Here is a 14,172-nt window from a genome sequence, read left to right on the forward strand (position 1 = left end):
CCGCGGATCCTGCTTGGCCCGCCTCGCCAACAGCGCTCGCCCCTGTGCTAGCAGTCGCTGACGTACGTGACCCCCCTGCCGAACTTCCTCCAGCGCCTTCACTACCGACTCCGCCAAGAGGCCGCTCGAGCACTCGTTCCTCTTGAAGTTCGACCAGCGGAAGGCCACCACAGCCGCCTCCGCCCCTGCAACGTCCTTCGTCCCCCCCAACGCCGATAATGTCGTTCCCTGCAGCCGCCCCCGACAAGGAGACTTTGAAGCTTCTCCTCCCCTCCGATACGATGGCAAAACAGTCATCGAATGCAACCGGTTCCTGTCGCAGCTGCGCATCTACTGGCTGGTCAACACGTCGTTGACCACCATCGAGCTTAAGGTGCAGGTCACACTCAGCCTGCTCGATGGAGATGCCCGCACCTGGGCCACTCCCTACTTTGCCCAGCTCGCATCGGTGCAGGTGGGTGTGCAAGGGGCCACGACCCCGTTCGCAAACGAAGCGGCCTTTGCCGCCGCCTTCAGGGCCCGCTTTGGAAATCTCGACGACGAGGCAGCAGCACAAGTAGAGCTGGCAAAGCTATGCGTGGACAAGTCGGTCCATGAAAAACGCACCGCTGCGGAGTTCTCCACGCTGTTCAAGGGTCCGGCGGATCGCTCTGGGTATGGGGACCTGGAGCTACGCGACAAGTACCTGAGCGGCATCCCCTCCCACGTCTACCGCAAGATCGAGCTCGAGACCTTCACCACGTGGCAAGCAGCTGAGAAGCGCGCCACCGAGGTCGAGCAGATCCTCGACATTAGCCAGGCCCATCGGCCCGAGCTAAACAACTTCTTCTCGGCACGAGGCCGAGGACGCGGAGGGGCACGTGATGGTGCACCCCCGTCACACGTAGCTTCGGCCAGCATCAATGCGGCCGTCGGAAAAGGAAACTTCCCCGGCAGTTGTTTCGGCTGTGGGAAGCAAGGGTACCGACGCTTCGAGTGCCCCAACTGTAAGGACAAACCTTACACAAAACATGCTGACGCGCGGGCTACGGTTGCCTCGGGCTCCACCCAGGCTGCAACAAGCGCCCCCGTCACGACGTCACCCTCGGCAAGTATAAGTGCCGCTTCAGCAAAATCCGAGCAATCGGAGCTGGCGGACTTAATGGCACAGATGAAGTCGATGCGCGAGGAGCTCGAGCACTATCGGGTAATGAAGGAGGAGGGTTTTTAATCCGGTCCGCGCTTCGTGCCGCACGCGTTGGGCCAGGTATATCATATAATCGCTATAACATATTGTCTGCTGCCAATGTGTACGAAGTGGACCATGGGTCCCAGCATTTTCACATTCCAGTATGACTCAAGCGAAAAAGACGGCACAAGGATATAATCGCAATGGTGGACAGCGGAGCCACCACGAAGTTTATCAACAAACAATTCGTTACAGAAAATAAGGTGCAAACACGGAGGCTAAAGGAGCCTATTCCGCTCTATAATATCGACGGCACCCTGAATAAAGACGGAAGCATCTCGGAAGTAGCTGTGCTACAGATGCAGATAGGAGAGCACGTTGAGAAGACGGTGTTTACGGTCACGGACATTGGTCCGGAGGATGTGATCGTTGGGTTGGATTGGTTGCGTGAGCACAACCCTGAAATTGATTGGGAGAAAGGCTCCCTCAAATTGTCACAATGCCCTGAAACGTGCGGTGCCAGGAGGACTGGCCAAATGGAACAAGCAGCAACTGCGCGTGATACGGGGGTCAGGCCCACGGCGCGCAGGCGTTCACCGAAGTCCAAACGGTCGGTTATAGGCGCTTGCCGGAGTAAGGTACTCCTAGACTCCGAACCCGAAGAAGATCCGGCGGAAATAGAGTGGGATGAGGCCGACTTGATCGAAGCCTGGGAGTGAGGTATCACGCTTCCCGGCGCCCCTCAGCTGTTCGTCGCAGCAGGGCACACGTATTCCCAGCTGTTTGCTGAGGAAGAGATCAAGAAGAAGGCCGTTAAGACCGCCGAAGAGTCGGTACCTAAACAGTACCACGAGTTCCTGAATGTTTTCTCCAAAGAAGCATCAGAACGGCTACCCGAAAGGAAGCCATACGATCATGCGATCGAACTCGTGCCCGGCTACTCAACATTCCATTTGAAGGTGTACCCATTATCGAACAACGAGCAGGAGGAACTCGATAAGTTCCTAAAGGAGCAGCTAGCGAAGGGTTACATACGGGAATCGAAGTCGCCTATCTCGTCCCCCTTCTTTTTCATCAAAAAGAAGGAAGGGACACTTCGACCCGTACAAGACTACCGCCGGTTGAACACAATAACCGTCAAAAATCGCTACCCTTTGCCACTTATCGCCGAAATAGTAGACAAGCTCCGCGGTGCCACGCTCTTCACGAAGTTCGATGTTCGATGGGGGTACAAGAACGTCCGGATCAAAGCCGGCGACGAGTGGAAAGCGGCTTTTGTGACTAACTGGGGGCTGTACGAGCCCTTGGTGATGTTCTTCGGTCTCACCAATTCCCCTGCGACCTTCCAGGCAATGATGAACGAGATATTCCACGATCTCATCGTCGGTGGCAAGGTCCTCATGTACCTGGATGACATCCTCATCTTCTCCACCAAGAAGGAGGAACATGAAAAGGTCACACGCGAGGTTCTGCGCCGCCTTCAGGATAATGATCTATTCCTGAAGCCTGAGAAATGCAAGTGGGATGTTCCCAAGGTCAACTACGTCGGCTATGTGTTCGGTGGCAATGAGGTAGCGATGGATCCCGCGAAGCTGAAAGGAATTAATGAGTGGCCGGTACCCCAGAACAAAAAAGACGTTCAGAAGTTCTGGGGGTTCTCCAACTTTTACCGCCGCTTCATTAAGGACTTTGCTAAGATCTCGCGACCACTCGACCGGCTCACAGGGAACGACCCGTGGCATTGGGGCGAAGAAGAGCAGCACGCCTTCGATGAGCTCAAGCGGCTTTTCGCGACGACGCCAGTCTTGGCACTGTACGACCCTAATCGAGAGACGCGCATTGAGGTTGATGCCTCGGGCTACGCCACCGGCGGCGTGTTGATGCAGAAGCAGGATGATGGCAAATGGCATCCCATCGCCTTCCGGTCTCGCGCTATGGACCCGGCCCAGCGGAACTACAAGATCTACAATAAGGAGATGCTTGCCATCATTGAGGCACTAGACGATTGGCGCCACTATCTCGAGGGGTTACCCAATCAGTTCGAGATCGTAACCGATCATAAGAACCTTGAGTACTGGCGTACATCCCAGCATCTCACGCGTCGTCAAGCACGATGGTCGCTGTTCCTGGCCCGCTTCGACTTCCGCATCACGCACAAGGCCGGGACGTCCAATGGAAAAGCTAATGCCCTGTCACGTCGATCAGATCACCAGATCGGCGATGAGGATGACAACACCGATCAGGTGGTTCTCAAACCTGATAGGTTCCGCATCGCCTCTGCCAGGCGCGGTCATGCCTCGGTGACGGCCGATCAGTCGCTTCTGAAGCGCATCAGGGAATGCTCAGAGAGGGATTGGGAGGTGGCTGAGGCACTTGAAAAGGTGCAGGACCTCGGACCGCCCCGGCTGCAAAGGGGTTTTGAGGAGTGGAATGCCAAACAAGGGCTTCTGCTGTTCCGCGGGTGCGTGTACGTCCCAAAGAACGCGGAGCTCCGGCGGGATATAGTCAAGATCCACCACAACTCGCCGATTGCTGACCATGGCGGTCGTGCCAAAACCCTGGAGCTCGTATCACAGAATTACTGGTGGCCTGGGATGTCCAAATTGGTTAATGAGTACGTAAGCACCTGCGATGTGTGCAACCGTACCAAGACATTCCCAGCCAAGCCCCAGGGTCCGCTGAAGCCGAATGAGATCCCCGAGCGCCCGTGGCAGATCATCATGACCGATATGATCGTCGGCTTGCCAAAGTCTGATGGATTCGACTCAATCCTGGTCACCGCTGACCACTTCACAAAGCAGGTCCACTTCTCGGCCTGTCATGAAACCCTGATGGCAGAAGGTGCGGCAGACCTGTACATCTGCAATGTGTTCAAGTATCATGGAGCCCCGGCCAAGGTCATATCAGACCAAGGTCCCCAGTTTGCTTCGAAGTATCTCCATGCGGTGTACAAGGGTCTGGGAATCGAGCCGGCGCTGTCCACAGCATTCCACCCTCAGATGGACGGCCAGACCGAGCACTGGAATCAGGAGATCGAACAGTACCTGTGTGCATTCACCAGCCACAGGCAGGATGATTGGGCAAAGCAGTTGCCGCTCGCGGAATTCGCATTAAACAACCGAGTTCACTCCGCGACCGGGCACTCCCTTTTCTTCCTGCATCAAGGGTACCATCCTGAGATCCAGGTTCGGATCAATCCGATGTCCGCGATGCCTGCGGCCGCTGATCGGCTCAAGATCCTGAAGGAGATTCGTGATGATACGCGCTCTGCGCTCGAGCTGTCAGCTGAGTGTATGAAGGTGTACTACGATAAGCACGTGCAGGAGGCACCGGTCTTTGCACCGGGGGACAAGGTCTGGCTTGATGCCCGGAACCTTAAGCTGAAACAGCCGAGCAAGAAGCTCAGTCCCAAGCGCCTTGGACCATATGCCGTGCAGCGAAAGCTTGGAGACTTGGATTACGAATTAATCCTGCCAAAGTCGGTGCCGGTGCACCCGGTATTCCACGTCTCCTTGCTTAGCAAGTACACGCGTAGCGATATCCCGGGCCAGGAGCCAGAGGAGCCGCCTGCGATTGAGGTTGAGGGCAACGAGGAGTACGAAGTTGAGCGGATCAAGGATTCGAGGATCTTCCGGCATCAACTGCAGTACCTCGTCAAGTGGAAGGGTTATGACGATTCGCATACGTCATGGGAACTGGCGCGCAATGTTGCCAATGCGCTGGCCCTCATAGCCGACTTCCACCGGAAGAACCCGAACGCCCCTCGCCGCCTCAATGCTGCTACATTTGGTGGTCTCAACTTCCAGCCAATGCCTTTGCCATTGATGGAAGCACGCTGCCGCTCCGGGTGGGAGATGGGCAAGGGCGCCTCGCATGAGGTCATGCGCCGTTGAGGGGGGGTAATGTTACGACTTGGTACGGCGTCTAGCCGTTTTTTAATTTTTTCCCTTTCGCGGGCTCGAACCCGTGACCTCTATACTACATACCCGATATGGACGTGTCGTTATCTACTGTACGATTAGATTAGATGGGACGGCAGTGCACGGCACAGCTCGGGCTCCGCTGACACAGCCGCTCTGACTCACCGGCCCCCGGGGCCGCGTCGGCATGCTGTGCACAGACCAGCTGTGCACGGACCAGTGCGCACAGCCTACCCTTAACCTCCCCTGTATATAAGCCGGCCTCTGCTGCCCTAGGGACCTCAGTTTCGACCTCTTGTCCCTAGGTCAGTAAGCCTTCAGTTGTATCCTTTCTTACATTACTAACTAATACATTTACTTGTCCCTAGCCTTAGGTTTGAGCGTTGCTCACCATCGCTTCGGTAAGATCTAGTCGGATGCCCCCAGCCTTTCAATTTTCTCCAGTCGCTTGACCTCAAGTTGCGACAGTCATGTATGTCAGTGACTGTTGACATGGGGGCAAGCGCTGTCGGCGAGGCAGGCTGAGCAGAATCCGTGGACTTGGATTCCGAGACTCCTTCTTCACTTGCACTCTCTTTAGGCTTAGGCTCTGGTGCAGGGTCTGGAGGGAGATCTCCTCGTGCTTGACTTGAACCGGCGACAGTTTGGGGAAGCTGGGGGAGACAGGGCGAGAATGCCGCGAGGCGGATCGGAATGCAAGGGTGCTGTGGGGGCTGAGCGGATGTTGGGCCCATCTGATGGCCTTGTAACGCTCATAATCCTGCTCAATCGATCGAGGCGTGTGATTAGGGCACAGTTGTTGTTTGCAGGCGATGATGAGAGCAAAAGGACCGTCAGTGAGGTAGACGTCGACGAGGTCCTTGGAGTTGAAGGCGTGAACAAAGCCTTGACATGCAGCCACGTTGGATGGGGGAAGGACGGGGAGGTGCGTGTACTACAAAAGGCTGTTGTAAACTTGCTTATACCTACGGTGCCCGAGATGACACTGAGATTCGCAGTTCACATAGGGCCCAATACTGCTTTTGACTAGTATGCAGCAGGAACCAAGGCTACATGTCCATGAGAACAAGTACCGCCCACTGAAGTGCAGGTACTGAAGAGTTCGTTCCCCTGGTGTTGGCAATGTATGGTAGGCTATCTACGTATCATAATTGTATAGTAAGGGTGCACACCACCCGACCTGTAGGAAGTGAAAAGTGAGTGTTTGGGTTTCGATGAACACTGGTAGCGATGGGGAGTTTCAACCTAATGTTGCAACTTGAGGTCAAGCGACAGGAGAGAAAACCTAAAGGCTGGGGGTGTTCGACTGGGTCTCACCGAAGTGATGGTGAGCAGTGCTCAAACCTAAGGCTAGGGACAAGAAAATGTATTAGTTAGTGATGTAAGAAAGGAATACAGGAGTGGCTTACTGACCTAGGGACAAAAGGTCAAAACTGAGGTCCCTAGGGCAGCAGAGGCTGGCTTATATACAGGGGAAGATGAGGGCAGGCTGTGCACACTGGTCCATGCACAGCTGGTCCGTGCACAGCATGCTGACATGGCCCCAGGGGCCAATAAGTCAGAGTGGCTGTGTCAGCAGAGCCCGAGCTGTGCCATGCACTGCTGTCCATCTAATCCAATTATATAGTAGATAGTGATGCATCCATATCAGGTATGTAGTACAAAGGTCGTGGGTTTGAGCCCGTGAAAAGGAAAAAAATTAAAAAATGGCTAGACACTGTGTCAACTCGTGACACCCTGGGCTTTCCAGTGTGTTCTTTCTTTTGTTGCTTGACTTCAAGTCACAACAGACACTTACACAGCAAGGTTGCAGGTTCAAACTTACAAAAGGCAAAAACATCAGAAAACCACCACTCTGGCTTGGGTGGGCTTACTAAGCTTAAAGGTTTTAATTAAGACAAAATAAGGCAGAATGCATCCTTAATTCTGTTTTAATTTACTCTTAACTATGCTTAGTCTGCTTAATTAAGCCAACTAATCTTTATAAGGCAGCTAAGACAGGTCCAAGCCAGAGTGGTGGTTTGCTGATGAAGGAAACAAAAAGAAAAAAGACTGTAATGTCTTTGTCAACTTATGACATAAACTAAACCTTTTTGAAAAACCATGGACTGAGTTTGACTGAACCTGAACTTAGGTTCAGTTCAGCTGGTTTGTGGTTCTAACCTGGGTTTAGGACCAAACTTCAGAGATGCTATGCTTGACCTTAAGTTGTAACAAAAAGATTATAAGATAACATAAGTATTACAAATAAAAAGTGGATTTTACTGATGTATTCATAAGCTTTTGTCAATTTGGAATCCAGATATCCAACTTGTACTATCTATTTCTTCTCAAATATGTGGATAATATTCAAAAAGAAAACATCTTGACATTACATGCAGTAACCAATCTTTTAACACAAAAGATTGAATTAAGAGTGAACAAAGTGTGAATGTGCTTGTTTAATATATTTAATATTACAGTGCCTAATATGACAGACATATTGAGTTAGGATTGAGATAATGTGATTATGTAATCACTCTTGTCATTGTTTCTTTCAATCTTCCTGTGGATTATGTTCGATTTCTGCATCAATAAGACCAAATAGGTGATATTCACTATTAATTCGATCCTAATTCGATCTTTTGTGCAAAATCAATCATCACATGCAGCACGAATTGCCCCCAGTATCAGTATTCGCATATTTGTCTGATGACCTTCTGTAAAAGGAAGGTGTCAAGAGTGGCTCTCGGCTATCCAGCAAATCAAACACAAGTCGGCTAGGTCGCGATCCACTCTTCTGACGCGCGCATCAAGAGCCGCCGGCGTGGCGGTCCAGGGATAGGACGCCTGAGAGACAGGACGCAGACGACTGAGCTGGACTCCAGTGCTGCACTGTCACCGATTTCTACCCGCCAAGTCGCGAGTGAAATGGAGACCTTGAAGCAGAAGGCTGTCCGCCTGATCCGGTCCTTGAGATAGCGAAGAGGAGAGCGCAGGGTCATGCTGGCGTCAAGAAGAGCCCTTGTGATATGGATCCGGTCCAGGGAGCGTCGGGATGCAATGGAGGACGCATCCATCCGTTGTGGCTGCAGCACCTTGTACTGAACGGTGACACGTGTGACGTCACAGCAGCCGGGAGCGTTCCTGCCCTGCGCCGTCGGACTGCCCCTCGCTCAAATACCATGCCCCCCATGCCCCGTCGCCCCCAACGCCATGCTCTCCGTCTCCCGCTCCCCGTGCCGTCTCCTGCCTTCAAGACTCCTCTCCTCGTCGAGGTGAGCATCGTTCCGAGCCTCCGCTATCTCCAGTCTGGATCCCAGCTATTATACCCATCGGGCGGAGTGCCTTTGCAAACATGCACCTCCGCCCGAGGAGTGACTCGACGCGTAGTCCGACACATGCTTGCCAAAGCAACCGTCCTTCTCGGCCTTTCCCCCTATCACAAAAACATTCCATCGACCCTGGCCCCATGTTCCGGTACACGCCTTTATATCCAATAGCCGGCGGACAAGCCTCGCCTATCGAATCTCGACGCGCACAGCGCGTCAGTCGGTGTTGCTGCAGACGCTTCCGCCCACATGGCCCTCGCGTATCACGCTCCATCTATCCCTCGGCATCGTAGGCCATCCTCTATCGCCCCTAACAGGCAGGTCTGCCATCACATGAATCGGAAGCTACTGTGTCTGCAAGAAAGAAACCGCGAGCGTCTCTGAATTGCCACGGTGCCTCTTCTCTATACATCTGTACTCGAGCCAATAGCCTTAACAGCCCTATCGCGCTTAAAAAGACGACCGCAATTCGCGTATGCGTTTCAAGGAATCCGCTCTCCGCGGCACTAGATATCTTCTGTCCCCTCTCCTCCCACTGTCGCGATGATGGTCCGACACTTATCTCATCTCACTAGGACTATCACCTCCGTACCCTCCTCGGCTGCACTCGCGCCCGCCTCATTGCGGCCAACAGCTGCGCGCGGATCACCCAATGCCTTGAACCATAGCGCCCACACAAGCATCAGCATAAATGCGCCCTTAGGAACAATGTTGCACAGGAAAATGTCGACAGGATCCGCACCCGTGACGCCTTTGGCGCATTTTGGCCAGCAGTACGTTACGAATGGACTCGGACGCCAGCTGGAGGCGGTCGTCCTGCGCGGCGAAGGGTCGTACATAACACTAGAGGACGGCCGGCAGATGCTGGATTTTACGTGTGGCATCGGCGTGACCAACCTCGGTGAGATCTAGATATTTCCCGCTTCTACAGACAACCCAATTGACGGTGTATTTGGTTGTCGTTACAGGCCATTGCCACCCCAGGGTTAGCGCCGCTGCGGCCGAGCAATGCATGAAAGTGGTCCACATGCAGGTACGCGACATCGAAAGCATGGCGGGTAAGAAATGCTCATGAAGCGAGTATACCCGCACAACCTTAGTGCAGCATTGCGTTCCATGAGCCGTATCTTGAGCTCATCAAACGGCTCCTGCTTCTGATGCCTGACCCCTCACTCGACTCTTTTTTCTTCTGGAACTCAGGTGGCGAGGCCATTGAGGCGGCCCTCAAAATCGCGAGGGCCGCCACGGGAAGGCAGAACATCATCTCTATGCAAGGTGCGCTGCTTTCACGTTCGTTCACAAACCCCCGGGCGCATGACTGAATCGTGGGCCGTTCGCTAGGTGGATATCACGGGCGAACATACGGCGCTATGGCCGTGACGAAGAGCAAGACAGGCTACAGCGAGGGTTTCCACCCGCTCATGGTAACTACGCGCTGCTCCACACCTCTCGACCGCACTAAATGCACCACCCCCAGCCCGGCGTATACTCGCTTCCCTATCCGTTCTGGCATCAACTCGGCATGCCTGCGTCCACGCCAAGTAGCGAGATCTCCGCGGCATGCTTATCGCAGCTCTCGCTCCTCCTATCGCAACAAACAGCGCCGCGCGACACTGCTGCGATCCTGATCGAGCCCGTGCTCGGCGAGGGCGGATACGTTCCCGCGCCGCCTGAGTTCCTGCGCGGTCTGCGGGAGGTGTGCGACCGCGAGGGCATCCTGCTCATCATCGACGAAGTACAGTGCGGATATGGCCGCACGGGGAAGCAGTTCGCGATAGAGTACTCGGGCGTCCGCCCCGATATCATGACGATTGCAAAGGTGCGTGCAGCCGATATCTAAACAGCGCCGCGGCACAATTTTCCTGATGGCGGGCTCCAGGGACTGGCAAACGGCTTCCCGCTCAGTGGCGTCATCAGCCGTAAGGAGATTATGGACAAGCTCAAGCCTGGCTCGCTGGTACGTGCAAGACATGCGGCATGGTGTGTATATATATGCTTACGGCAGCCGGTTCCCAGGGCGGTACGTATGCTGGGAACGCAGTGTCATGTGCCGCGGCGTGTGCGGTCGCAGATGTATTCAAGGAAGAGCACATTCTGGACAACGTCAACGCCCGGTGAGTGCATCACAAATGGAAGAAGCTCGCCACGTTGCTCATGACGGCCTACAGATCAAAAGAACTCTTCGCGGCGCTGAACGCCATCCGCAGTGATCCCACGTGTAGTCCGCACATCCTGGACGTGCGTGGCCAGGGCCTCATGGCCGCAATTGAATTTGCCTCGCCCACGGGTACGGGCCCGTACGACCGCTTCAGACGCGCGGACGCGCCGAAGGACCTCGCGCGCCGCGTGGCTAAGCGCTGCCAGGAGAAGGGCATGCTCATCCTGACCACGAGCGTGTACGAAGTCATCCGGTTTATCCCCGCGCTGAATATCTCGCAGGAGGACCTCGCGTTGGGATGCCGAATTTTCAAGGAGGCAATGGAGGAAGTCGTACGGGAAGGGTGATCACAGCCACTAGGTCTTGGGTTGATGAGGACCCTCTTGTAAGGAAAGGACAAAATCCCGCCGAAGACATTCATATTCATCGCATGTACAAGAGTATTTTGTATGCAAACAGAGCACCGTTGAGTCTGTAGTGGCTAGGGTGGCTAGGAGATAAGTTTTTCCTGAACCCTGAGCATACGAGGTCCTTACTGAAGCCACTAGTACTGTGTCCCCAGTAAGCCACTAGAGTACTGAGTCGCGGGAAGAGGCCAACGCGCCCACGTGATTGACGCGTCGCGGCCTCACCTCGATCAGATTCAGAGAGAGATCGGTGGCTCTTGGTTCGTCGATCAATCTCCGAATTATGTGAATCTCTGATCCTCCCACGCGGACCACTGGCCACCACAAGTTCTTGGCTTTCGCAGCAGGCCCTGTCATATGCAGTCGCGTGCACCCTCGTCGGAATTTGCTAACCTACAGTCCGGTCGAAGGCTGTACGTTACAACAGCAAAATGTTGCATGCTGCGCATGGTGTCTGCGGCCTGTGCTAAAAAGTGCAAGGGAAGTCCCATTTTGCAATGCGGTGGATAGATTCCCTCCGTGATCAAGATGTCTGCTTTTCGGTGAGAACGGCCTGTGGCAGTGACAAAGTTTGATACAACATTTCGAGCGCCAAAAATCCTCGCCGTGCCGTGTAATAGAAGATTGCAGATACCATGCGGACTCGGCGGCACCATCCATTGTAACGCATTGGCGAATTGATCTACTCGTGCTTAATGACAGCGGCTTGTCATAACGCCTCCTCTCAATGGTGCTCAAAACTACAAATGTGGCTTCGTGGTTCTCGCTGCGTCCTATGTTTTAAAGAAATTTGTGGGAGCGTCTCTCGACTGAAAACATACAGAAAATAACGATTTTTATAGCACCGCATGCCAATAACGGATGTCCTCTCTTATGGGAGGCCCTTGCCGTCAATTGTGATCGTTATCTGATACATCACCTGCGTATGGCAGGACTCAGACGAAAGGTGAGTCTGTCACATGGTGTCTTGTTCGACTGTCTTCCATGCTTCGGTCGCTTGTAACTGAAGACTTTTGCCTTCATACTTTTGTACACCGGGCAGTCAGAAACCTCTGTACTCCGTAACCTAGAGCCATTTATGGTGGAAGATTAAGCGTGGAGAATGATCTCAACTGCTCCGAAAGGAAAACATCCGCTGAACGCCGGTCCCGACCGTCTAGTTTTCAATAGTATCTAGCCGCCGTGAATAGCCACGATAATGAAGGGCCAATCGGCGGCGTGTCGGCGTAGTTCATTTCTCTGAGTATATCTCCTGTGGTGATGGGCCAAAGATCCTCAGAGTCAATTGCGAAAATTGACCAAAGTGTTTTCAATGTGAGTCAAGTTGCCACAGTTTGACATGTCTTCTCATCTGGCTGTGTTGCAGTCTTCCGGTGACTGTATGGTACACGCTGAACCCAGATGCCCCAGATGCTTACTTGGCCTTATTCGGACGGTGTAAGCGTCCTATTTTTCAGCCGCTACCTTCGATCTCCGGTCCGTTCATGCAGTGTACTAACACTAGCGGCATATCATATGAACGCCTTATAGCTTCCATTTCCTTGTATCATCATGTGTGGAACCCGGCCTATAGCAGTTCTGATTGTATAAGGTCTATTGTTACGTTGCTGACAGCATTTGCGTGGTGGAGGGATCGAAGCCCGGCAAACAAACCGCACTTGTGCTTAATCAGGTCAGTCAATTTTTCACTGCACGGCAAATTGTGGCATTATGTGCATGAGTGGGTGTATTCACCACTTTCGTAGCAGTCTGATTGGTCTGCTGCTATCACCATGATTCACGGCGGAATTTGCTAAACGGTGGACCTTGCCCACACAAGGTTCTGCCACAACTCCGTGCAAAACAATCCACAGTGATGCTTCTCTCCGCAGATATTACTCATGCACTTATAGCCAACATTCTCGTTTATCGCTCAAATTTTCAACGTAGGGAAACAGAGCTTCCTTCATTGGGCTGCCATATGATACCCTGCATGACACGCTCTCCCTTGTCTTTCCATAGATATACGGCCGCGTAACTCATGCTTCTTCAATATTTGACTGATGCTTTCTGATCGGCTGGTGATTGTTGACAAGCAGGACTGACCCTTTTGTACTTGTCTTTGTACCACATCCACCTTCCTCTAAAGCACAGCCAGCTAAGTTAGCGCCGTAGATCGTATGCTTGGTTCGAGCGTCCCGGAACTAATTGCCGTAGTATACCATGCCATAGATAAAACAGTCGCGAGATCTATAGATGCACAAAGCTTTCCGACCCCGCTATACCCCTTTGCCTTTCACGTCAATCCCCGGCTATGAACCACTGGTATGTCCTCCCAATCGTCCGGCAGACCCATCTTGACATCCTACCAGTCAGCATCAAATATCGCCTCAACAGGTATCCTGGATGGTTGGCGATTCTCCCACGTCCCCGCAAAGCTATCGTCACAATGAGTCCGTCCTACCCCAGGTGACATGGGTTGGCGCTAACGATCTCTTCGTCGGACTAGGATCTTGCATCCTGGCTTCGTTTCCGGCCACCAAGTGGTTCAATTTTACCCGCTATATGAAGAAGTTCACTTCCGCCGATACGAAGCTTCAATGGGCACGGTGTCGCCTTATGGTCAAGTTTCCGAGGCCGAGACATTTGTCTCTGCAGAGAAGGCCGTCGAGTGTCGCTGGGGTTCTTCCTGCGGCGTAAATCTGACCGATCTCTCAGCGGCCGGGATCGCCTGGCATCTCAAACGACATCATTTCCATCGCACAACCTCCTCGTGGAACTATCGAGCTCGTGGAGTTTGTCAATGGCAATTGGACAATGGTCGCTCTTGCGGGACCGATTTGTTCCACGAAGGATTTGGCAAGCATATCGCATCGGTGCACTTGAAGAGCATTTCCCGTATATGCCCTCGCTGCGGTCGTAAATACTGCAGGGTAGATGCGCTCGAGAGGCACTTGCGGGAGTCGTGTATTGGATTTTTTGTCGAGGCGTAAGAATCAGCGTGCAAGGTAGCTCATTAATATATAATATTTGAAGGGTGCACGCTGAGCTAACAACGATCAGACACAGGGTCGCATTTTTGTAAATTATCTGTCGCTCGGTTGTTTTGTATCGTTCAATTATCTTGATTTGCCTAGTAAATTAATGTCGCTGAACAATGCAATGCTTGTTCCTGACTAGGGCGTACATATTATTAGCAGTTTATCCGTCAAACCCCCTCGCATCCAAA

At 53.1% G+C, this 14,172-nt stretch overlaps 3 protein-coding genes across 3 annotated transcripts; all 3 read left to right on the top strand.

The window, feature by feature from the left end:
* Positions 1-5,674: 5,674 nt before the first annotated feature.
* POSPLADRAFT_1132869 (hypothetical protein) lies at positions 5,675-7,261 on the top strand (the record flags this gene model as incomplete). Its single annotated transcript, XM_024484262.1, has 4 exons — positions 5,675-6,013; positions 6,545-6,604; positions 6,719-6,739; positions 7,223-7,261. Coding segments are annotated over 4 exons (459 nt in total), but the record flags the coding sequence as incomplete, so codon positions are not given.
* A 1,861-nt stretch (positions 7,262-9,122) lies between these two features.
* Positions 9,123-11,033, top strand: POSPLADRAFT_1177624 (hypothetical protein; the record flags this gene model as incomplete). Its single annotated transcript, XM_024488523.1, has 8 exons — positions 9,123-9,300; positions 9,368-9,432; positions 9,500-9,674; positions 9,741-9,823; positions 9,877-10,218; positions 10,279-10,356; positions 10,416-10,513; positions 10,568-11,033. 8 exons carry the CDS (start codon positions 9,123-9,125, stop codon positions 10,902-10,904), a joined length of 1,356 nt encoding a protein of 451 aa, XP_024342991.1. The 3' UTR covers positions 10,905-11,033.
* A 2,573-nt stretch (positions 11,034-13,606) lies between these two features.
* POSPLADRAFT_1108282 (hypothetical protein) lies at positions 13,607-13,915 on the top strand (the record flags this gene model as incomplete). The annotated part of the gene is made up of 1 exon (XM_024483326.1): positions 13,607-13,915. A coding segment is annotated over one exon (309 nt), but the record flags the coding sequence as incomplete, so codon positions are not given.
* Between the last annotated feature and the right edge of the window lie 257 nt (positions 13,916-14,172).

Source organism: Postia placenta (genome assembly GCF_002117355.1).
Source record: "Postia placenta MAD-698-R-SB12 unplaced genomic scaffold POSPLAscaffold_2, whole genome shotgun sequence".
Classification (NCBI taxonomy): Eukaryota; Fungi; Basidiomycota; class Agaricomycetes; order Polyporales; family Adustoporiaceae; genus Rhodonia; species Rhodonia placenta.